This window comes from Manis pentadactyla, chromosome X, assembly GCF_030020395.1.
Source record: "Manis pentadactyla isolate mManPen7 chromosome X, mManPen7.hap1, whole genome shotgun sequence".
In the NCBI taxonomy this organism is placed as follows: Eukaryota; Metazoa; Chordata; class Mammalia; order Pholidota; family Manidae; genus Manis; species Manis pentadactyla.
In genome coordinates this window covers 97,004,908-97,029,076 of record NC_080038.1, presented here as the reverse complement: position 1 = coordinate 97,029,076, position 24,169 = coordinate 97,004,908, and the positions used below count along the sequence as shown (strand labels likewise).

Below are 24,169 nucleotides of genomic sequence, written 5' to 3'. Positions count from 1 at the left end.
TCTAGTCCAGATGTGAATGCTTGAGAACCAGGATAGCTGATGGTCTAAATCCCAGTCCAAGGGCAGGAGAAGGCCAATGTCCTAGCTCAATCATCAGGCAGAGAAAGCAATTTTTCCTTCCTGTGCTTTTTTGTTGTATTCAGACACTGAGCCAATTAGATGATGCCTGCCTACACTGATGAAGGAAATCTTTATTCAGTTTATCAATTCAAATGCTAATCTTATCCAGAAACATCCTCAGACACACACAGAAATAATATTTAACCAAAATATCTGGACACATAACAGCCCTGTCAAGTTGACACATAAAATTAACCATCATGATGATTTTTGCCTAGATTACATAGCACCAGGGCCTGGCATACTAAAGGCTGATATGGGCAGGGAAATAACTGAAAATATCTAATCAACAATTGCAGGGTGGAAGGAGGTTTAGGGAGGAATGTTGGTACTCTCTCCTGAGTATGTCACTGTGAAGGATTGCTCTGGCCTTACCTGGGAGGAAAGCTGAGCACTGTGAAGATCCACTCTGGGTTTCTCTCTTATCTTACAATAGTCCCATGGAGATAAATAGACAAGATTCTCTCAATGTCTTGGATAGTGCAGCACAGAGTGAGGAAAGCTCAACTGTGCATGTTCTGGAAGAGTTTCCTATGGAGCATCTTCTCAATGCTCTTTAGTTGAGGGTAAGTGATCTGAAATCAGAGAGCATGAAGGACCAAAGCATGTGCCCAAATCTACCAATGGCACAACATGGAATCTTTGAGAGGACTTGAGGCTAAAATGCTTTGACTCCCTTAAAGAAGAAAAGACCTGTGTAGTTCATAGGTAAATACTCAGTTGAAGTACTTTAGAGTGTTATTTATGCTCTTGAATGTAGCAGGCATATATAAGTGATACTAGGGAGGATATAAGAGGATAAGTGGATGGAGGAATAACCCTGCAGGGATGGTCAATGAGTGTGAACAAGGTTGATGGCTGGAAAGGGGATCCAAGGGTTCACTGTTACTGATCTCAGTCAATGTCACAGAAAGTCAATATTATAGACCATACCTTTTTTTCCTCACAAGAGCTGGAAGCTCTAAAGGTTGAAGTTAACTCATGAATTAAGAACTTCAATGGATAGGAATGAATTGAAACCTTATCTACACCTATAGTCATTGCTCAAATGTTGAGAAAGACAGAGGTAGAGTATCTCATGGCCAATCCCAAGGCAAGGGCCTCAGCATAACTTAGAACCTGTGAAAACACACAATGGACTTTTTGTAGGTGGTTTATTTGATGTCTTACACTTGTCCGAGTTTCTTTCTTACATAGTGCAGAGATTTGGGAGGCAGTAGGGCTTCTGTGTCTCTGCTATAACGCACTAGTCATTAACCAGATGCCATACTACAACATCGAGGAGATCCTTAGAAAGCTGGAGGTGGAATCCTTCCAAAAGGTGAATCTGTATCGCATAGTTGTCTCATTTACCTACTCCATATCTTTTGAGTTTAATCTATTTACATTTAAATTATTTATAGGGAATAATTTACTATTGTCATTTTTAAAACTGTATTCTATCTTGTAGCTCTTTTATCCCTTTTTCTCTCTTGTTGTCTTCTTTTTTGCTAAAGACTTGAGTACACATTTCTCCAAAGAAGGCACACAAATGGCCAGCAGGTATATGGAAAGATGCTTAACATCACTAATCATCAGGGAAATGCAAATTAAAATTATAATGAGACATCATCTCACATCTATTAGGATGGCTATTATCAAAAAAATAAAAGACAAATGTTGTCAAGAATGTGAAGAAATTGGCACCCTTGTGCTGTAGTGGAGGGAATGCAAAACAATGCAGCCACTATGGAAAACAATATAGAAGCTACTCAAAAAATTAAAAATAAGCAATCATATGATACAAAAATCTCACTTCTGGGGATTTATAAAAAAGAATTGAAGTTGGGATTCTGAAGAGATGGTAGCAGTTCCATGTTAACTGCAGTGCTATTCACACTACTCAAAATGTGGAAACAATTTAAATGTCCATCAACAGACAAATAAAGAAATGTGGCATATACATATAATCGAATATTATTCAACCTTAATAGAAAAGGAAATCCTGCTGCATATGACAACATGGATGAACCTTGAGGACATTTTGCTAAGTGAAATTAGCCAGTCACAGAAGGACAAATACTGCATGATTATACTTATATGAGGCCTCTAAGGAAACCAGTCTCATAAAAGCAAAGAATAGAATGGTGGTTACCAGGGATTAGGAGGAAGGAGAAATGGGGAGTTGCTAATCAACATGTATAAATTTCAATTATGTAAGATGAATAAACTCTAGAAATCTAGTGTACAACATTGTACCTATAGATAACAATATAGTATATATATACTTAATCTGTTAAGAAGGTACATCTCATGTTAAGTGTTTTTGCCGAAGGAAAAACAATAACATAATCATGTCCATTGTTTCATTTTTTATTATTCTCATGATTGAGTAAGGGAACTGAGCAATGCAGGAAATGAGTCATTTAATAATAGTCAACATACTTTTTGAAGTTTTCAATACAAGAATTTTTTAAAAGAACATTGGTAATCCTGCCTTTTCACCAGTTCTAATTACTGATAATAATTTATCAATGATAAGTTTATTACAAGAGACAGATTATAAATTACATTCTATAATCCCTTTCAAAAGAATGTGTTCCCTTTAGAAAACTGAGAACATTAGCTCCCTCTCCTATAGAGTTTTAAAGTTTCTGCCTGATGAGACTTTCCTTTAGTTTGTTGAGTGTGTGCTTATATAATTTACTAGCTAAAATTGTATAGCTAGAGTATGTTTTTCTATTTTTGGGGTACCAGATATCAAAAGTACTTAATTTCCAATTACACTTAGTCCTATAATGTGTACTTCATTGGCTATTACTCCATAGTGACTTGAGTGAATTTAAATCTAAATTTTCAATTTTTCTGGTGTGTCCGTCTACATTTATTAACTTATACTATTTGAGACTTTTAATTGTTGGTTCATACAGAAGAATGCCATATAAAAACAGATACTGTACTAAATTTTAATTTCAGAATCAAATTCTAGTCAGGTATTGCAAGTACCTGTCAGTTTTTAGAAAGCAAAGCACATGCCATGCCATGTTTTTCCAGAATTGTGCAAAAGAAAATAGACAGAGTATCTTAAACATTTTAGATTATAATTAGGCCCAAATGGGCTACATTAAGAAGATAAATAAGAAATCATCTGGTGACATTATGGAAGTAAAAGTTCACCGGTATCACTTAGTCCTGAAAGCCTAATTTTCATCTAAAGAAAACTGGCTAAGCTCACTCATTTTCTTCATATGCATACATATTCACCAGCAGTAGATTGAAGTGTGATATTGTAACAAGAAAATAGTGTGGCTGCTTATGTAAAAACTGATTTAATAATATTTTCAAAGGAAGTCGTTAGAATTATTTTTTGAGTGGCAAAAGAATACTTACATTGAGCAGATAACAAAAGCCAAGCTGGGGCCATTAACACTTAAATAATTTAAAAAGCCTTGAACCAGGATGACAAGCAAGATGGCAGCGTGAGTAGGACAGTGGGAATCTCCTCCCAAAAACATATATATTTTTGAAAGTACAACAAATACAACTAACCCTAAAAGAGAGACCAGAAGACACAGGACAACAGCCAGACTACATCCACACGTGCGAGAGCCCAGGGCCTGGTGAAAGGGGTAAGATACAAGCCCCGGCCTGGCGGAATCCGAGCGCCCCTAACCCCAGCTTCCGGCGAGAGGAGAGGAGTCGGAGCGGGGAGGGAGAGGGAGCACAGGACTGCTAAACACCCAGCCTTAGCCATCTGCACCAGCGTGCAGACACAGTGCATGCGTGGAGGGCTGGAAACTAGGGACAGGGCAGCAAGACCTCTGAGCGGGTCCTGAAGCTGATGCCCCTGTGACAAACAAAACCGAGTGCTTCTTCAAAGTCTTAAAGGGACAGGGATGCAACAGCTGGACAGAAACAAACAACGTCACAGTCCAGAAGCTGGAAATTCCAGGGAAACCCGGGTGCACTAACCCCCTGGGCAACAGCTCTGAGACCCCTCATGGAGGTAAACAGCAAAATAGCCCCCCGTCCATTACCCCTCCAGGGCGCGGACATACAACAGAAGCAACCTGAGGCTGGCCACACCCACAGCAAAGGGAGCTTCCTACATACCAGCCGGGCAAGACACAAAGACCCAGTCCACAGGCAATTGCCCAACACAAGCCACTAGGGGGCGCAGTTGTCCCAGTAAAGAAAGGCCAGTAGCAACTGGAAAGTTTGGCTCTCCCAGCTGACAGTCAATAGCACCTATCAACATGAAAAGGCAAAAAAATTTGATCCAGACAAGACTAACCCAGACAGCTTCGGCATCTGCTACATCTTCCCCTGAGAAGGAACCTGGGGAGATAGATTTAACCAGTCTTCCTGAAAAAGAATTCAAAACAAAAGTCATAACCATACTGATGGACTTGCAGAGAAATATGCAAGAACTAAGGAAGGAGAATACAGAAACAAAACAAGCTCTGGAAGGACTTCAAAACAGAATGGACGAGATGCAAGAGACCATTAATGGGCTAGAAAACAGAGAACAGGAATGCAGAGAAGCTGATGCAGAGAGAGATAAAAGTATCTCCAGGAATGAAAGAATTCTAAGAGAGCTGAGTGACCAATTCCAAAACGAACAGTATCCGCATTATAGGAGTACCAGAAGAAGAAGAGAGAGAAAAAGGGATAGAAAGTGTCTTTGAAGAAATAATTGCTGAAAACTTCCCCAACCTAGGGGAGGACATGGCCTCTCAGACCACAGAGGTACACAGAACACCCATGACAAGGGATCCAAGGAGGGCAACACCAAGACACATAATAATTAAAATGGGAAAGATCAAAGACAAGGACACAGTATTAAAGGCAGCCAGAGAGAAAAAAAGGTCACCTACAAAGGGAAACCCATCAGGCTATCATCAGACTTCTCAACAGAAACCTTACAGGCCAGAAGAGAATAGCATGATATACTTAATGCAATGAAACAGAAGGGCCTCAAACCAAGACTACTGTATCCAGAACGATTATCATTTAAATATGCAGGAGGGATTAAACAATTCCCAGACAAGCAAAAGTTGAGGGAATTTGCCTCCCACAAACCACCTCTACAGGGCATCCTACAGGGACTTCTCTAGATGGGAGCACTCCTAAAAAGAGCACAGAACAAAACACCTAACATATAAAGAAGGGAGGAGGAGGAATAAGAAGGGAGAGAAATAAAGAATCATCAGACCGTGTTTATAATAGCTCAACAAGCGAGTTAAGTTAGACAGTAAGATAGTAAAGAAGCTAACCCTGAACCTTTGGTAACCACAAAGTTAAAGCCTGCAATGGCAATAAGTACATATCTTTCAATAGTCACCCTAAATGTAAATGGACTGAATGCACCAATCAAAAGACACAGAGTAATAGAATGGATAAAAAAGCAAGATCAATCCATATGCTGCTTACAAAAGACTCACCTCAAACCCAAAGACATGCACAGACTTAAAGTCAAGGGATGGAAAAAGATATTTTATGCAAACAACAGAGAGAAAAAAAGCAGGTGTTGCAATACTAGTATCAGACAAAACAGACTTCAAAATAAAGAAACTAACAAAAGATAAAGAAGGACATTACATAATGATAAAGGGCTCAGTCCAACAACAGAATATAACCATTATAAATATGTATGCACCCAATACAGGAGCTACAACATATCTGAAACAAATACTAACAGAACTAAAGGAGGAAATAGAATGCAACGCATTCATTCTGGGAGACTTCAACACACCACTCACTCCAAACGACAGATCCACCAGACAGAAAATAAGTAAGGACACAGAGGCACTAAATAACACACTAGAACAGATGGACCTAATAGACATCTACAGAACTCTACATTAAAAAGCAAAAGGATACACATTCTTCTCAAGTTCAAATGGAACATTCTCCAGAATAGACCACATACTAGGCCACAAAAAGAGCCTCAGAAAATTCCAAAAGACTGAAATCCTACCAACCAACTTTTCAGACCACAAAGGCATAAAACTAGAAATAAACAGTACAAAGAAAGCAAAAAGGCTCATAAACACATGGAGGCTTAAAAATACACTCCTAAATAATCAAAGGATCAATGACCAAATCAAAATGTAGATCCAGCAATATATGGAAACAAACAACAACATCAACACAAAGCCCCAACTACTCTGGGATACAGCAAAAGCAGTCTTAAGAGGAAAGCATATAGCAATCCAGGCATATGTAAAGAAGGAAGAACAATCCCAAATGAATGGTCTAATGTCACAATTATCGAAATTGGAAAAAGAAGAACAGATGAGGCCTAAGGTCAGCAGAAGGAGGGGCATAATAAAGATCAGAGAAGAAATAAACAAAATTGAGAAGAATAAAACAATAGCAAAAATCAATGAAACCAAGAGCTGGTTCTTCAAGAAAATAAACAAAATAGACAAGCCTCTAGCCAGACTTATTATGAGGAAAATAGGGTCAACACAAATCAACACAATCAGAAACGAGAAAGGAAAAATCAAGATGGACCCCGCAGAAATACAAAGAATTATTAGAGAGTACTATGAAAACCTATATGCTAACAAGCTGGGAAACCTAGGAGAAATGGACAACTTCCTAGAAAAATACAACCTTCCAAGACTGACCCAGAAAGAAACAGAATATCTAAACAGACCAACTACCAGCAACGAAATTGAGGCGGTAATCAAAAAACTACCAAAGAACAAAACCCCCGGCCAGATGGATTTACCTCGGAATTTTATAAGACATACAGGGAAGACGTAATACCCATTCTCCTTAAAGTTTTCCAAAAAATAGAAGAGGAGGGAATACTCCCAAACTCATTCTATGAAGCCAACATCACCCTAATACCAAAACCAGGCAGACACCACCAAAAACGAAAACTACAGACCAATATCCCTGATGAACGTAGATGCAAAAATACTCAAGAAAATATTAGCAAACCGAATTCAAAAATACATCAAAAGGATCATACACCATGACCAAGTGGGATTCATCCCGGGGATGCAAGGATGGTACAACATTCGAAAATCCATCAACATCATCCACCATATCAACAAAAAGAAAGACAAAAACCACATGATCATCTCCATAGATGCTGAAAAAGTATTTGACAAAGTTCAACATCCATTCATGATAAAAACTCTCAGCAAAATGGGAATAGAGGGCAAGTACCTCAACATAATAAAGGCCATATATGATAAACCCACAGCCAACATCATACTGAACAGTGAGAAGCTGAAAGCTTTTCCTCTGAGATCGGGAACTAGACAGGGATGCCCACTCTCCCCACTGTTATTTAACATAGTACTGCAGGTCCTACCCACGGCAATCAGACAAAACAAAGAAATACAAAGAATCCAGATTGGTAAAGAAGAAGCCAAACTGTCACTATTTGCAGATGACACGATATTGTACATAAAAAACCCTAAAGACTCCACCCCAAAACTACTAGAACTGATATCGGAATACAGCAAAGTTGCAGCATACAAAATTAACACACAGAAATCAGTAGTTTTCCTATACACTAACAATGAACCAATAGAAAGAGAAATCAGGAAAACAATTCCATTCACAATTGCATCAAAAAGAATAAAATACCTAGGAATAAACCTAACCAAAGTAGTGAAAGACCTATACTCTGAAAAATACAAGTCACTCTTAAGAGAAATTAAAGAGGTCACTAACAAATGCCCTAGCACTTATAAGCCATATCCATATAGCTGTTTATCCATAGGCTCAGCTTCTATCCCCAATGTATATTAGAGAGTGCTGAAAGGCACCATTGGTGTAACTCAATTTTTTTTTAATCCTAAAAACTTTCTTGGTAATCATTGCAGAGAAAAAATAAATGATATGAATATCAGGTCTGACAGGAAAAAAATCTGAATTTCCAAGAAAAGTTATAATCAGAACTTTAGGCTTTGTCTTTTGGTGAAAGAAGTCGACTTCAGTCACAATCAATAGAGTAAGTATTAGCAAAACATAGGCAGCATGGGTGTAATTTTGTTGTGTCTTAGACTGGATCTGTCCATCTGTCCAACCTATCAGAAAATAGGGTTGGTATAGACATCAGGTCTTAATGTCAGATTCCATCCTGTGAATGTATCTAGATGCTTCCTAAATCCAACTTGAAGTTTCATAATAGGCTCTACAGTAAATATGTAGCTCCATTTTCATACCGTGCATGTACATGTGTCCCATAAGCAATTTTTTGAAATTATCTAAGGAACACCAATTTGCTCAAATACAGTCACTCCATAAAATCATGACTTCCTTCAGGAGGTTTATAGAACTACAAACATGCAGTCTGTTATCGTTACTTGTATATTTGGTGGGAAATTTGGTCTGTTAAATATTCTTTGGCTTTTAATGTAGCCAAGCTACACTGGAGGGACCTAGAAAAATGATCACACTGCTTTATAGCATTAAGTTTCCCTGAGCCAGTAAACCAGAAAGACCACATCAAATTTATTTTGGATATACAGTACAGACAAAGCCTTAGTTTCCCACACAAATCAGCCAAAGAGGTGTTCATAAAATGCAGTTAAAAAATGACATTGTATACTTTTCTTCCTCTTTCTCTGTCCATTCTAGGAAAGCACAAACTATATAGTGATATCTGATAAGAATTCCATTTATTTTTAATTTTTCTAATTCAGGCCAGAGCCAGGATGATGTTTAAACTCTTAACGTTTCTCTTTTCAGTTTATTTAAAAGAACGAAATGTTTTCAAACAGTATCTAGCATTTCATACCACTTTTTATATAAACAAATATTTTGTATATTAATGATATGTTTATACATTAAAATGAATCTGAGGGCCTTAGTTTCAACTTTGTTTGATTGTTCTAATTACTGGTAATATTTGAAATTATTTAAATAGCCTGCCAAACAGATCCTCCATTATCTCAACTTTTCAGTAACTGAGGATGACTTTCCAGTTAGGCTGAATAAGGGATGCCGAATTAATACTAATTTTCTTTGGAGAGTCTGGTATTCAAAACTCTAGTCTGGAGCTTGAGTGCCTGGGTGGTCAAGCCATGGGTTGCCACCTATAAGTTTCTCTGATTTCTTAGGCAAGTGACTTAACATAATCGGTGCTTCAACTTCATTTGTAAAACTTGGGATAATAATTGTATCTACTTCATATAATTGCCACTATTAAGTAATTTAACATCTTTAAGTGCTTGACACATAGATAGTAATCATTATACACTTTTTTTTCAAATTAACAACTAAAACTCACTCATTGGGTTTGTCTTCATTTCCTTTAGACTCACATTAAATTAAATCTACAGTGCATATCTGTACCCACTGCTTAAGCTTTTGAAGTAGTCACTGCAACATGGCAATGCTTATGGTTTTAAAGAGGACCTATTTCATTGCTATGTACTAGCTTAGGTATCAAATTTCATGTGTTATTAGAAAAAAAATTAGCACATTAAAGCAGGGGTAGGGGCAGGAATAGATCAAGCTTGGTGCTTTGGAAGGTTACCTAGAGGCACCACCATCAATAGGGAGCCCAGAAATGTGGAAGTCCCAAATCTACAAGTCTCATGAAGAGAATGGTCTCCTGAAACATGCAAATCAGGAGAGCCTTATTGTCAGTCATACAAGGAGAGTGACTGGTTCACTCACTCAGCTTGTGAACACTGTGGGCTCCTAAAGCTGTGGTTATGTGGATGCTGCCATCACGTGGGCACTAGTTACAAGGCAGGACCAGACCTACCGATCATGTCAGCATCATGGGCTCTTAAAACACTGAGCTCATGTGGTCTCCCTGTAGGGACATGTAGTAGATCCAGATATTCAAGTCTCTAGAGCATTATGGCTTCTTCAATCCTGACCATCATGTGGATTCTTCCTCTCATGTAGCCCTTACTAGTTAGTGGCATGTGGAAGCCTTTGCTCTGGAAGTCTCATAGGTGTCCTGCTTCTGAGGGTCGTATGGATGCTATGGTCATGTATCCCCCTATGATTACATGTTAGGCTCAGCCATCTTATTACATTAAGATGGTGGGTTACTAAACTCCACCACTCCAGCATCAGCAGCCATATGGCTGCTACCTCACAAGGCAGAAAAAGCCGTTCAGTCACGTGAGCTCTGCGGCTACGCACACTGTTTGCCGCGGATATGTGATGGCCGCAGAGCACTCTGTAGTCTCGTGAGACTTTGCTCTAAAGTCAAAGGGCACTCTGTAGTCTCGTGAGACTTTGCTCTAAATCAAAGGGCACTCTGTAGTCTCGTGAGACTTTGCTCTTCAGTCACGTGAAGACTGAGGGCTCTTTATCCACGAAGTCTCGATCTTTCTGTTGGGCGGCTGCTTCCAGTCAGGAACCTAGAAATCAGGTAGGGTCCCACAGCTGTCGGTTACGCGGATCCTGCCGTCATGTGATGTCCCCTCTAGTGCGACGTGCAGACATTTAAGTGTGTGGAAAGTCTCCTTGAACTTTCGCTCCCGTTAGCCGTCTGAGGAGTTAGATTGTTAGGTTCAGAAGACTCAGAACTGTGGACCACGCCCCACCTCAGGTCGAACACTGACGAGACATTGTGGAGGAAGATTGCCGGCAGGGCTCCAGCGGGTAGTAGAAGTTTTCTCAGAGAAAGGAGACGTGAGAGTGGTTGGCGGAAAGTCGTAGACTTCTCAGTGGCAGGCTCTGGAAACCCACTTCTTTTTTTCCCCCTCCCCACACGAACACCAAAGCCCTAGCCTTGTTTAGCACCCTGCGGTAGTCACTGTGCCTTGTGATGCCTTCCTCCGACCACGTTGTTATTACAGATACCACAGACCTCTTCGATGTCAATTTGTGTAGATGATTCCAAGTCTGATCATAACTTATTTTGATTCTATACAGCAGGAAGGAGAGAGATTTATTTTTTTTAATTGGGTACTTTTTCAGTAAAAGTGTGAAAGTAGTAATGGTGTGGAGATTCAGAAATTATTTCTATTTATTTTTGTAGTTCAGTAGTTTTTCAAAGTGTGTATTGGGTCTATATAATCTTTGTGCTTGGGATTTCTGAATGTCTTAAACTAGTCCAACCAGACAGTATTAGCTTATGATTTTCCCCTGGAATTCTATTACTTTTTAGACTTCTTGAAAATTCGCTTTCATTTGGAAAAAATAGTGAATTTTTTTAGGAAAAACAATAATACTACAGGTGATGTCACACTTCATAAATACCACATAGATGATACTGAGTAAAATTCAGCAAATAAAAGCTTGTGTTTACATTATTGGGGATTCGAATATTATTTGACAGATGATGAAAGAATATTGTCACGTGATTTTTTATTATATCTACTTAATTTTAATTTTTTCTCTCATTTCAGCGCTACCAGGTTTGTTCTACAAAACACTATGTCTGAGAGACAGCAAGAGCAAAAATCTTTTCTTCCATTAGAGAAATATGGTACATACAAAGATGAAGGTAAACGGATTTTCATATTGTCGTATTTTTTAAGATAATATGCAACTTGAATCTCAAAGAGAAGGGTAGAGACTTCGTCTGCTCAGGCTGCGGTAAGAGAACATCATGGAGTTTACAAATGGGAGAGTTGACAAGTGAGCCAATTCATAGTATATTTCACAGAACCAATTTTTTCTATTTTAAATGGTACATTTACATTGAAGATGTTATTTTCTTTTTACTGCAATCATTTTGTGTATATTAGCCTTACATCCAATAAATGTGTTAATCTCTATTCTTATAATTTGCTGTAGATTCTTGAGTTTTATATAAAGGCAATTATACAGTTTTGTTTCTTTTCACTTTTGTGTATTAATTTATGTGTATTTATTTAATGTATTTATTTTGGCTTACTGCACTCACTGCCTAGGCGACTCAATAAGATGTTCAACAGAAGTAACTATGTGAGTCATCTTTGCCTCTTCTGATTTAATATGGAATGCTTTTAATATCTTACTATTATGTACAGTATTTGCTGTAGTTCTTTTTTAATTTTTTTAATTCATTTTATTTTCATTAATCTACAATTACATGAAGAATACTATGGTTACTAGACTTCCCCCTTCACCAAGTCCCCCCCCACAAACCCCATTACAGTCACTGTCCATCAGTGCAGAAAGATGCTGTAGACTCACTACTTGTCTTCTCTATGTTGCACATCCCTCCCTATGCCCCCACCACATTATACATGCTAATTGTAAGGCCCCCTTTCTTTTTCCCTGCCTTTATCCCTCCCTTCCCACCCCTTCTGCCCAGTCCCTTTCCCTTTGGTAACCGTTAGTCCTTTCTTGGATTCTGTGATTCTACTGCTATTTTGTTCCTTCAGTTTTTCTTGCTTCATATACTCCACATATGACTGAAATCATTTGGTACTTGTCGTTCTCCGCCTGGCTTACTTCAGTGAGCATAATACCCTCTAGCTCCATCCATGTTGTTGCAAATGGTAGGATTTGTTTCCTTCTTATGGCTGAATAATATTCCATTGTGTATATGTACCACATCTTCTTTATACATTCATCTACTGATGGTCACTTAGGTTGCTTCCATTTCTTGGCAATTGTAAATAGTGCTGCAATAAACATAGGGGTGCATATGTCATTCTCAAACTGGGCTGCTGCATTCTTAGGGTAAATTCCTAGCAGTGGAATTCCTGGGTCAAATGGTATTTCTATTTTGAGCTTTTTGAGGAACCTCCATACAGCTTTTCACAATGGTTGAACTAATTTACATTCCCACCAGCAGTGTAGGAGGGTTCCCCTTTCTCCACAACCTCGCCAACATTTGTTCTTGTTTGTCTTTTGGATGGTGGCCATCCTAACTGGTGTGAGGTGATATTTCATTGTTATTTTAATTGCATTTCTCTGATGATTAGTGATGAGTAGCATCTTTACATGTGCCTGTTGGCCATCTGAATTTCTTTTTTGGAGAAGTGTCTGTTCAGCACCTCTGCCCATTTTTTAATTGGATTATTTGCTTGTTTGTTGAGGTGCATGAGCTCTTTGTATATTTTGGATGTCAACCCCTTATCAGATATGTCATTTATGCATATATTCTCCCATACTGTAGGATGCCTTTTTGTTCTACTGCTGGTGTCCTTTGCTGTACAGCATCTTTTTAGTTTGTTATGGTCCCACTTGTTCATTTTTGCTTTTGTTTCCCTTGCCTGTGCAGATGTGTTCATGAAGAGGTTGTTCATGTTTATGTTCCAGAGAGTTTTGCCTATGTTTTCTTCTAAGAGTTATGGTTTCATGACTTACATTCAGGTCTTTGATCCATTTCGAGTTTACTTTTGCATATGGACCTTGACAGTAATCCAGTTTCATTCTCTTACATGTAGCTGTCCAGTTTTGCCAACAGCAGCTGTTGAAGAGGCTGTCATTTCCCCATTGTATATCAGTGGCTCCTTTATCGTATATTAATTGACCATATATGCTTGGTTTAATATCTGGACTCTCTACTCTGTTCCAGTGGTCTATGGGACTGTTCTTGTGTGAGTACCAAATTGTCTTGATTACTGTGGCTTCGTAGTAGAGCTTGAAGTTGGCAAGCGAGATCACCCCTGCTATATTCTTCCTTCTCAGGATTGCTTATTTGGGGTCTTTTGTGATTCCATATGAATTTTAGAATTATTTGTTCCAGTTCGTTGAAGAATGCTGTTGATATTTTGATAGGAATTGCATTGAATCTGTAGATTGCTTTAGGCAGGATGGCCATTTTGACAATATTAATTCTTCCTACTGAAGAGCATGGGATGAGTTTCCATTTATTAGTGTCCTCTTTAATTTCTCTTAAGAGTGTCAATAGTTTTCAGGGTATAGGTCTTTCACTTCTTTAGTTAGGTTTATTCCTAGGTATTTTATTCTTTTTAATGCAATTGTGAATGGAATTATTTTCCTGATTTCTTATTCTGCTAGTTCATTGCTAGTGTACAGGAATGCAACCGATTTCTGTGTATTAATTTTGTATCCTGTAACTTTGCTGAATTCAGATATTAGATCTAGTAGTTTTGGAGTGGATTCTTTAGGATTTTTTTATATAGAATATCATGTCATCTGCAGACAGGCACAGTTTGACTTCTTCCTTACCAATATGGATTCCTTTTATTTCTTTGTGTTGTCTGATTGCAGTGGCTAGGACCTCCAGAACTACGTTGAATGAAAGTGGGGAGAGTGGGCATCCCTGTCTTGTTGCCGATCTTAGGGGAAAAGCTTTCAGCTTCTTGCTGTTATGTATAATGTTGGCTGTGGGTTTGTCATATATGACCTTTATTATGTTGGGGTACTTGCCCTCTATACCCATTGTTGAGATATTTTATCATGAATGGATGTTGAATTTTTTCAAATGTTTTTTCAGCATCTATAGAAATAATCATGTGGTTTTGTCTTTTTTGTTGATCTGGTGGATGATGTTGATGGATTTTTTAAATGTTGTACCATCCTTGCGTCCCTGGGATGTATGCCACTTAATCATGATGGATGATCCTCTTGAAGTATTTTTGAAGTCAGTTTGCTAATATTTTGTTGAGTATTTTTGCATCTATGCTCATCAGGGATATTGGTCTGTAAGTTTCTTTTATTGTTGTGTCTTTGCTTGGTTTTGGTATTAGAGTGATGTTGGCCTTGTAGAGTGAGTTTGGGAGTATTCCCTCCTCTTCTACTTTTTGGAAAACTTTAAAGAGGATGGGTATTAGGTCTTCATTAAATGTTTGGCAAAATTCAGCTGTGAAACCATCTGGTCCAGGGTTTTGTTCTTAGGTAGTTCTTGGATTACCAGTTCAATTTCCTTGCTGGTAATTGGTCTGTTCATATTTTCTGTTTCTTCCTGGGTCAGCCTTGGAAGGTTGTATTTTTCTAGTAAGTAGTCCATTTCTTCTAGACAATCCAGCTTGTTAGCATGTAGTTTTTCTTAGTATTCTCTCATAATTCTTCATATTTCTGTGGTGTCCATAGTGATTTTTTCCTTTCTCATTTCTTATTCTGTTTATGTGTATAAACTCTCCTTTTTTCTTGATAAGTCTGGCTACGGGTTTATCTATGTTGTTTATTTTCTCAAAGAACCAGCTCTTACTTTCATTGATTCTTTCTATTGTTTTATTCTTCTTGATTTTATTTATTTATGCTCTAATCTTTATTATGTCTCTCCTTTTTGTGACTTTGGACTTCATTTGTTCTTCTTTTCCAGTTTCATTACTTGTGAGTTTAGACTGTTCATTTGAGATTTTTCTTTTTTCCTGAGGTAGGCCTGTATTGCAATATACTTCTGTTAGCACAGCCTTTGCTGCATCCCACAGATTTTTGTGATGTTGAATTATTGTTGTCATTTGTTTCCATATATTGCTTGACCTCTGTTTTTATTTGGTCATTGATCCATTGATTATTTAGGAGCATGTTATTAAGCCTCCATGTCTTTGTGGGCCCTTCTTTCCCACTGGCACCTGTGACCAAACCGGCTGTGCCTGTCATTGCTGCACACCAGCCAGGGAGCAGCCTCACCTACAGCAACCACACAGCTTAACACAGAGGCTTCTCCCTGCATATAGCTAACTGACCAGACCCAGAAGCTGCTCCCTGCATGTGATTGACTGGCACAGAAAGTGGACATGGGCACAGAGTCTGGAAGGCACAAAGGGGCTTTCTACTTGCGGCACAACATGCGCCACTCACCTGCAATCCTAGACTGGGGAAGTTTTCAGAAATTATTTCTTCAAAGACACTTTCTATCCCTTTTTCTCTCTCTTCTTCCACTGGTACCCCTATAATGAGAACATTGTCCCATTTCGATTGGTCACACCGTTCTCTCAATATTCTTTCATTCCTGGAGATCCTTTTTTCTTTCTCTACCTGAGCTTCTCTGATTGTTGGTGGAATCAGTTTGGTGGCCGATTGGATTTGGGAAGCTTGAGAGAGGTTGCCTCAAGGTATTGGTGTGTGGTTGGTGGAAAGGCCTGAGAGAAGGCAAGCTTTGGGTGTTTTCCCTGCATGTGGCTACATTTTGGTCTAACCCGCAGAGGCACACACCTCTCTTCTTCATAAATCCTCCTGTGTTTTAAAAGGGTCAACCGTTTTCCCTTCCCCTCCCCCTCCTCACCACACTTCCCCCATGGTCCCTCCCCTGATAGTGCCATCTGTCAGGTAAGGCTCTCCTATCCCGACAGGCAGTGGGGTTTCCTTTCTGGGGCTGTGGGATTGGTCCCTCAGGGCAGGTTGTCACTTTGCTTGCCCTACCATGATGTTAGCTTAAGACGTGCGTAGTGCATGGTAAGGGGACCACTGATGTGTCTTCAAACTTGTATTTTTTGTTCCCTTTAACAGAACGCAATGACGGTCGTTGGTCACCTCAAGGAAGAAAGAACTATGAGAGTTATTTCCCAGGAAATTTTGGCAGGAGGGGTGCTTATTATGAACAAGGTGGATATAAGCCTCAGCCTTCGCACCGCCAGAAGAGTGGTGGAAACATGAGGAGGGCTGACCAGTACTCCCAAGAAAGATAGTAAGTGACCTGACAGCCTCATGTGCATGTGGCATTCCCTGGGACTATGCAGCCCTTTTACTCTCTATGATCTTTTTTTTGTCTCACTGGAATACTGAAGAAAGCTAAAAGAGGAATAATGGTGGAGCAATCTTAATTGTAGCCCTGGTGTCAGAGAGGTGAGTGTGCGCAGAATGCTTTCTCAGTGTTCATGGCCACCCTCCTCCTCTCCACTGCCTCTTCACAGCACTCCCTATACCATGGGACACAGAAAGAGGGCAGTGAAATGCCATGACAAACACCGTATCCACGTTACTGTGTGGCAAGACAAGAAACATCTGAAGAGAAAAATGGGGAAGAACACAAAAGATGGAACCCCAGGGAGCTGGTTCAAGATCGTAGTGAGTGTCCTTGAAAAATGTATATAATCTGCAGGAGAGAAAGGTCAGAGGGAGTTGTGTTGCTTTCACAAAGAAATGCTAGGCTCTTTGCTATGAACAGTTTGTACTTTGTCCCTTTTATTACTGTGAGTTTACATTCTTTTTCATCTATGGACAAATTCTGAGAAGCAATACAGGTAACAGACTGTAAGGAGAACAAGACAGACTGTCTAAAGGCAAAGGTGAATACCACTGCCAAAGAGATAGAGCAACTCTAAACTAGATGCCTTAGTTTTCCCCAAGCTCTGTGTGGGAGACGGGAGTAGTCTCTGGAGATCTTGTCTGATTGGCAATTAGGGTCTGCACGAGGTAGGATATCCTAGAACTTTATAAAAGGAAGACTGCATTAAACATCTTAGGTCAATATTTTGGAGGAGAGCTTAGAGAAAGAGGGAGAGAAAAGAGGGCTCAGGAAATCCATATTTGCCTCAAAAATAACAAATCATGCCAGTGTTTCCATCTTTAGAAACCCTAAAGCCCTGTAAAAGGTCAGAAAAATAACACTGTGTTGGGCCTGTTCTCTAGCTTTAATACCATGTTTTCTCTCCTCTTTCCTGTCCTTTCTTTTCACCCTTAGATTCATGATGGGATGAAGTATAATAAGATCTGGTTAATGAATATACTCCAGAGTCACTGCAGCATCCCCTTCACTCCAGTGGATGTAAGAGACATGGTGAAACCAGATGAGTGGGCACAGGGAAGGGGATAGAGCCGGCTTGCAGGGGCCATTGGCCTCTGAAACTAACTATTGCTGTTGTTTTCAATCCCTGTAGTTCCACTATGTGAAAAAACAGGCTAGGTTCTTTGTCCAGGATAGTAGCGTTGCCTCTGCATTGAAGGATGTCAGCAATAAGATCTGTGATGAGAACAATCAAGAGGTATGTGTTGAGGATAGTACCTGTACCTAGTTCCAAGGCAGAACAAGCCAGAGACTTGTCATTGTCTTTGGAATTAGAGCTCCTAGTTTTTATTACCCCACCTCTCCTTCCGGCAGATACCTATCTTTGTCCGTCCCTCCACTGTACCCTACTCTGTGCAGAATAAGTTGGAGCCAGAAGAAATAGAGCAGCTGAAGGTAATGCTGACTCAAGGCACATTGGGTGCCCACACCCAGACCCACCTCTTCCCCTCCCAGCCCCCAATTGCCGATCACCACCACACCCTCAGAATGGCTCTGTCCATCTCTCTGCGCAGTTGACCATAAGTAGACGATATGATGCCTTCCAGAATGCTCTTGATCTCCAGAGGCTCCGCTTTGACCCAGGTATGACTGACAGCAGCAACTCTAGGGCACGGGAGAGCACAGGGCTCTGCCTGGGAGGGAGACAGAGGGGTGGTAACATGGGAGGGGTTGGTATTGGCCTCAGACTCCTCAAAGCCTTCTGATTCCCTCCTCTCGGCTTCCTGAAGACTTGGTGAGCCATAAAATCGATATAATCCTGAATCGAAGAAGCTGCATGGCTGCCACCCTGCAAGTCATTAAAGAGAATTGCCCTGAGGTGAGGCCTTAGGCCCAGTGCTGGTATCAAGGTAGGGGATGGAGGGTGGATTTGTCTTCAGGCCTGAGATAGTAACCATGACTCTCTTCTTTCCCAAAAGCTATTGTCCTTGAACTTGTGCAACAACAGACTGTACCAGCTGGATGGCCTGTCTGACATTGTACAGATGGTCCCCACAATCAAGAGCCTGGATCTCTCCAAAAATGAGGTCAGGAGAGGGCGCCATATCAGAGCTGGGTTGTGAGTGGGTGGTGGTGCTCAGCAGAGTGGTGACAGGAAGCAGGAGAAGGTACCCATCGAGGAGGGAGGAGGCTGGTGGGTGTGTCTCTTTCCCCGGGACTCTTTCCAGAGTTTCCTCACCATATTTCTCAGTTGAAGCGGGTATGGGAATTGTGCAAGATGAAAGAGTTGAAGATTGAAGAGCTGTGGCTGAAAGGGAACCCATTGTGCTACACCTTCTCAAACCATGCCACCTACATAAGGTGAGTGCCAACCCTGTCACCCTTCTTGGGCACCTTTACCTATGGAAGCCTGGCAGTGCCCCTAACAGTGCCCCTCTGCAGAAGGTTGCAACCCTGGCCCTCAGAGAAGACCACAGGCCCTGCCTTCTCTTCTCTGTGTCCTTCACCCATGCAGAGGTCTGTTTTCTTTCCTCTGACCTGCTCACTGGTTCCCCTGGTTTGGGGTGTGTTTCCTGACTCTGCATCCAGCAGTCTCTAGCACACCCACCCAAGAGTGTGCTGCAAGAATCAAGGCTACCTCTGCTCACCGGGACCAGGACTGACCATCCTTGGTCCAGATGCTGGTGCCCTGGGGTGAGAAGGGCCCTTCAGCCCAAGGCCTCATGCTCAGACAGGCCTTCCTGCCTCTGAACTGACGTGGGCCTTCCCCCCCGCTGCCCTGAGAGGGACTCCTCTTTCCCTTGGTCCAGAAGGGTCCCCCCCACTCAAATCCCAGGCCGACGCTGAGCATTGCCTGTCCCTCGCTGAGGGCCCAGTGTCAGCCGCTAGGCCCTCCTTGGGAAAAACCAACGTTCCTTGAGTCCAGCAGCCACAAGCAGGCTATTGCCAGTGAGCAGCGGGCTTCCTGAGGCAGGATTGAAAGGCGGAGGCAAAGGGGTGGAGGAGACAGAAGGGCAGGGCTGTCAGGGGCACAGCCCCTCCCTCCACAGGTCACATCATCCCACCTGGTCCCCCAGAGGGGCTCCAGGTAGCCCAACATGGGTATGTTTCCTTGGAAAAGGAACCAACTAAGACAGGCACAGGTTCACAAGGACCATTGAGAGAGAAGGCAGCAATCCTGAAAAGAGGCCACAGACCCTCACCCCATACGGATCTGGCGCCTAACCCTTTACTCTGTCTGGGCAGGGTCTTCTGCCCCCATGGATGACTCCAGGACCAATCCTGGGGGTGCCCTGGTCCTGGCACAATGCTGGACCCCCAGTGAGGTGGCTGAGCCCCAGGCTCCCACCCCATTCCCTCTCCTCTCTGGGGCCTTCAGAGGCCACCTGGAGGAAGGGAGAGGGAGGCAGCCTGGAGCCTGGGCTCCAGATGTGGCTCCTTGTGGCACTGGAGGAGGGACCCAGGGCTGTCTAGGTGGGAGCTGCCCAGGAAGATGGAGAGGGGGAGAGAGAGGGAGAACATTAAGGGAGGGCAGGCGGGCGGAGGGGCAGAGGGAATATGAACATGAAGGTGTGTGGAAAGATGAGGAAGCTGCTTTCAGATAGTCCATGTGGCAGATGCTCAGTGCTCAGCAAGGAAGGAGACCCAAAATCCTTGCAATCAGAGGCTGAGTGAGTAAAGGGGGCTGTTGGATAAGCAGAACACACTAGTCTTTGTTTATGGTATTACCATTTTAACTCAAAGGAAGCATTACAACCAAAACTATCAACAACATCTTTCTATTTTTGGTTTTGGACAGTGCCATCAGGGATTGTTTCCCCAAGTTGTTGCGCCTGGTAAGTGCCTACATTCCTCATGTTCTCTTCCTAATATTGATGACCTCCATGCCTTGCCCTCAGGCCATTTTGGGCTTGCCTAGTTTGCATGTTTGCATCATGCCCTTACCCATTTTGAGGGACATGAACTCGAAAAAAACATGGATATTCTTCTGGGAAAATGTGCATAAACACACAAGAACATAAGCATACAGACACAGAGAAGTTGCATATAAAGAAACTTTCTAAGACCTTGTGATGAAGATGCCTACTGTAGTCTTGCCTATGGAATTCACAGGGCCCTTTCACACCTGACCTCTGACCCTCACCATCTCCTGGGCCCATCCTTTTCCCTGATCATCCTGGGAGAGCTCCCTGTTCTCCACTGCTGACTGCCTCTTCCCTCTCCAGGATGGCCAGGAGTTATCCTCACCACGTATCACTGACATTGAAAGACACTGCTTGGAAAAGCCCTGCAAGGTGAGGAACAGGATCCAACAACATTTGGGGTACTGCAAGGGAGGCTTTATCAGCCCCATAGTCTCATCTCAAATGGAATCTTCTTTGGTTACAGGAAGACTTGAAAGGATCTGATCCACTGAAGAATCTGATCCTGCCATTCCTGAAGCTGTAAGTACCCCTGGGACCAGGAGGATAGGGTGGGCAGGGACAGGAGGGGCCTCCCAAACTCAGGACTGCTCAGTGTCCTTGAAGTCCCATGTGGGGTCCAGACCACAGAGACAGACTGTCCTCCTTGCTCCTCCACAGGTATTACATGATCTATGACTCTGGAGACCGACAGGGTCTCCTGGGCGCTTACCACATCGAGGCCTGCTTCTCCCTGACGGTTCCCTTCAGCTCCAAGGCCCCAGCCCTGTGAGTACCGCAGCTCAGACTCTGCTCTGAGGCCAGCTCCTGGGAACACCCACCTGGCCAGAGCACCAACCCTCTTCCTCTTTTTTCTCCTAGGAGCAGCTTGTGCGAGTATGCCAAGGACAGCAGGAATATAAAGGAGCTCAAGGACCCCTGTGCGTGTGTGGGGGGCAAGACTGGCCAGGCCAGGGAGTGGGACAGGTAGGTCATGAGCTTAGGGTGTGGCCGCTCCCAGCCTTGGCTTTCTTCTCCCTTTACAGTTCTGAGGGTTCAGCTGCTGAAGCAGACACAGCCTGAGGTTCTGCGCTCCCTGTGCATGTTGCCGAAAACTCAGCATGACCTCAGCTCCTTCATGGTGGACATGTGGCTCCATACGGTGAGCGCCTGCCCCCTCCCCGGGGCCGGTCCAGGGAGCCTCATGTGGGTGGGAGATTTGGGTGGTGCTGAGCACCCAGGCACTTACCTTTCAGGAGACCATGCTCTGCTTCTCTGTCAACGGGGTCTTCAGTGAAGGTGAGCCTGTGCAGGGACCCCTCTGCAGATGCCGTATGATCCCTCCCACTGACCGGGCTGTCTCTCAGAGCTCTCCCAGCTTCCCTGTCCTTCCTATTCCCGCTGTTGTTCTCTGCCTCCACTCTGCCCCCAACCATCCAGGTCTGACCCTCATCCATGGCTGTCGGGCACCCACAGCTTGGGCACCAGCGACACAGGCCGTGCGAGTTTGCTGGCTCTTATCCTAGGTCTTCACCCTGTGACTTCAGGCCCAGTACCTAACCTCCCAGTTTCCTCGTTTGCACAACGGCCCTAAATGAACCCACCTCTTGGGAAGCTGTGAAAAATGAATTAAATGGGCTTGTGAAATGGTTGTCACAGGGCCTGGTACACTATAGGGTCCCAGTTGCCCTCCCCTTCCATGATGCCCTGACTCTCAGAGAACGTTTATTCCCTTCAGCGGGAATACCAAGTCCGACCCTGACTGGGGGGAACTCTGTGAGAGCGTGGGAAGTGTGCGGACCTCTATGGGGTTTTGTTGTTTACTGTCGTCTCAGTAGTAGGATGGTGTCAGGGCTCTCTTCGTGCCTTCACCCGGACTTTCATCACCATCCCTGCCAGAAACTCCTCTGGGTGAGTTGTCTGTTGTGTGTGGGAAGGACCCATCCCAGTCTGGGTTCCATGGTGTGGAATCAAAATATATACATATCATCCTCTGAAAATGGAGCTTAGACTGTCCACTCCTTGGGCTGTTGTCCACTGCAGGTGTAAAGTCATCCTTGGTTTGGGGATAAACATATAAATCCAGTAAAACTGGTAGTCTCCCTAAAAGTGGGCTCTGTGGGGGAGAGAGGTACCAGCCAAGGCATCTAGGGGGCAGGCACCATAGTGGTATGGAAGGAATCTGGTTGTTCAGTATTGCTCAGTGGCAGTGGGAGCAGGATCGTTGTTGTGGGTGTGGGTTGTCCATCTGTCCCGTTGTCTGAGGGCCCATTTTCTCTTCCAGTCTCTGCATCACGAATGATGAACTGTTTGTGATGGAAGCCACCCCCAAAGAGACTCAGAGTACATTCTCCACCCCAGTGCCCATACCGTCCTGTACCTCCATGCCCATCCTCTCCCAGCAGCAGCATGAAATGGTGATGACTTTCTCCATCCAGTCTGGGATGAACCCCAAGTGGTCTCAGAAGTGAGTGCTGGGTGTGCACAGGGATAGGAGGAGGCTGGGAGAGTGGGGTTGGAATCATGGAAGCACATAGGTTGGAATAAAAAGCATTTGGATATTTTTTGCTATTTTTATTTCCCAGAAGAAGTAGGCATATGTCAGAAGTATTGCAATTTATGATCACACATGTGAAGAGTTTTTGAAACTGTATCAGGGTCAGATGACATTATCTTGTATAGGGTTTTCACTAGGTCTTTCTTCATCATTACTTATAGTGCTCATACTGGTACACGCGCGCCAGTAAAAAAGTGGCATAGATTTAGTGGTGGCATGGCATGGTATGGTCAGCATGTCTGTGCTGTGGTACTGATCAGAAGATCACCTGCTCTTCTCCCACTCCAGGTGCCTGCAGGAAAACGAGTGGAACTATGCCAGAGCTGGTCAAGTCTTCACTACACTTAAGGTGAGGTTTGGGAGTCAAGTGGGTTAAAGATGGTGCTTCTGGGCCTTCATCAGGGCCACAAAGGTGGAGGCCAGGGGCCTGGGAATGAAACTCAGGGAGCTGGCCCTTCTGACATCCTAACTCCTTCCCTTCAGGCTGAGGGCAAGATCCCAGAGGAGGCCTTCGAACCAGCCCCAAAAAAGAGCCTTTGATGTCATCTGATGTCATCCACATCATCTTCTTCAGCTTTTCTCCAGCCCAAGGCCACACCCATGACTGGGGCTGGAGGCCTTCTTGTCCAAGAAGACAGAGTTACCTTGTAGGCCAGGTCACATAACCACCTAAAGGATCTTTTGCTTTGTGTGTTTTTCCCACTCGTGATTGCTGTTTATTTTCAAAATAAAGAGTGGTGCCTTGCTTTGCATACTGTATGTCCTGGATCACTCTCTCCCTGCTCCAACCATGAGCCAGTGGGTCCAGCACTGAAAGGCCCTGTGCTCCACTACCCCATTTACCCTGGAAGTCCTGGCAGGTATGTGGAGCTTGACTCTACAGGCATTTTATTGATAATTCTGATGAGGTGGGACACACGCTGCTTCCAAGGATTGGCCTTTGGGGACAGTGTGACTCAGTCAGATGCTCTACCTGGGGACCTGCAGAAGCAGGCACGTGACCGGAACACCGGGACGGGTGTGGCAAGGGATGCCTACCAGCTGGCAAGGGCTATGGATGGAAGGGAGGAGAGGACTTACATAGGTGACTCCTTATTCCCA

At 42.8% G+C, this 24,169-nt stretch overlaps 1 protein-coding gene across 1 annotated transcript; it reads left to right on the top strand.

Moving 5' to 3' along the window:
- The first annotated feature begins 3,213 nt into the window (after window positions 1–3,213).
- On the top strand, window positions 3,214–23,764 carry LOC118936029 (nuclear RNA export factor 2). The gene is made up of 22 exons (XM_057495371.1): window positions 3,214–3,278; window positions 11,445–11,542; window positions 16,393–16,570; window positions 16,797–16,950; window positions 17,567–17,650; window positions 17,763–17,867; window positions 17,984–18,064; window positions 18,184–18,253; window positions 18,400–18,488; window positions 18,589–18,696; window positions 18,861–18,970; window positions 20,409–20,445; window positions 20,836–20,904; window positions 20,999–21,054; window positions 21,193–21,300; window positions 21,394–21,452; window positions 21,558–21,673; window positions 21,768–21,810; window positions 22,347–22,422; window positions 22,796–22,978; window positions 23,357–23,417; window positions 23,552–23,764. The coding sequence occupies exons 1-22, from the start codon at window positions 3,214–3,216 to the stop codon at window positions 23,606–23,608; spliced, it is 2,007 nt and encodes a 668-aa protein (XP_057351354.1). The 3' UTR covers window positions 23,609–23,764.
- Window positions 23,765–24,169: the final 405 nt, after the last annotated feature.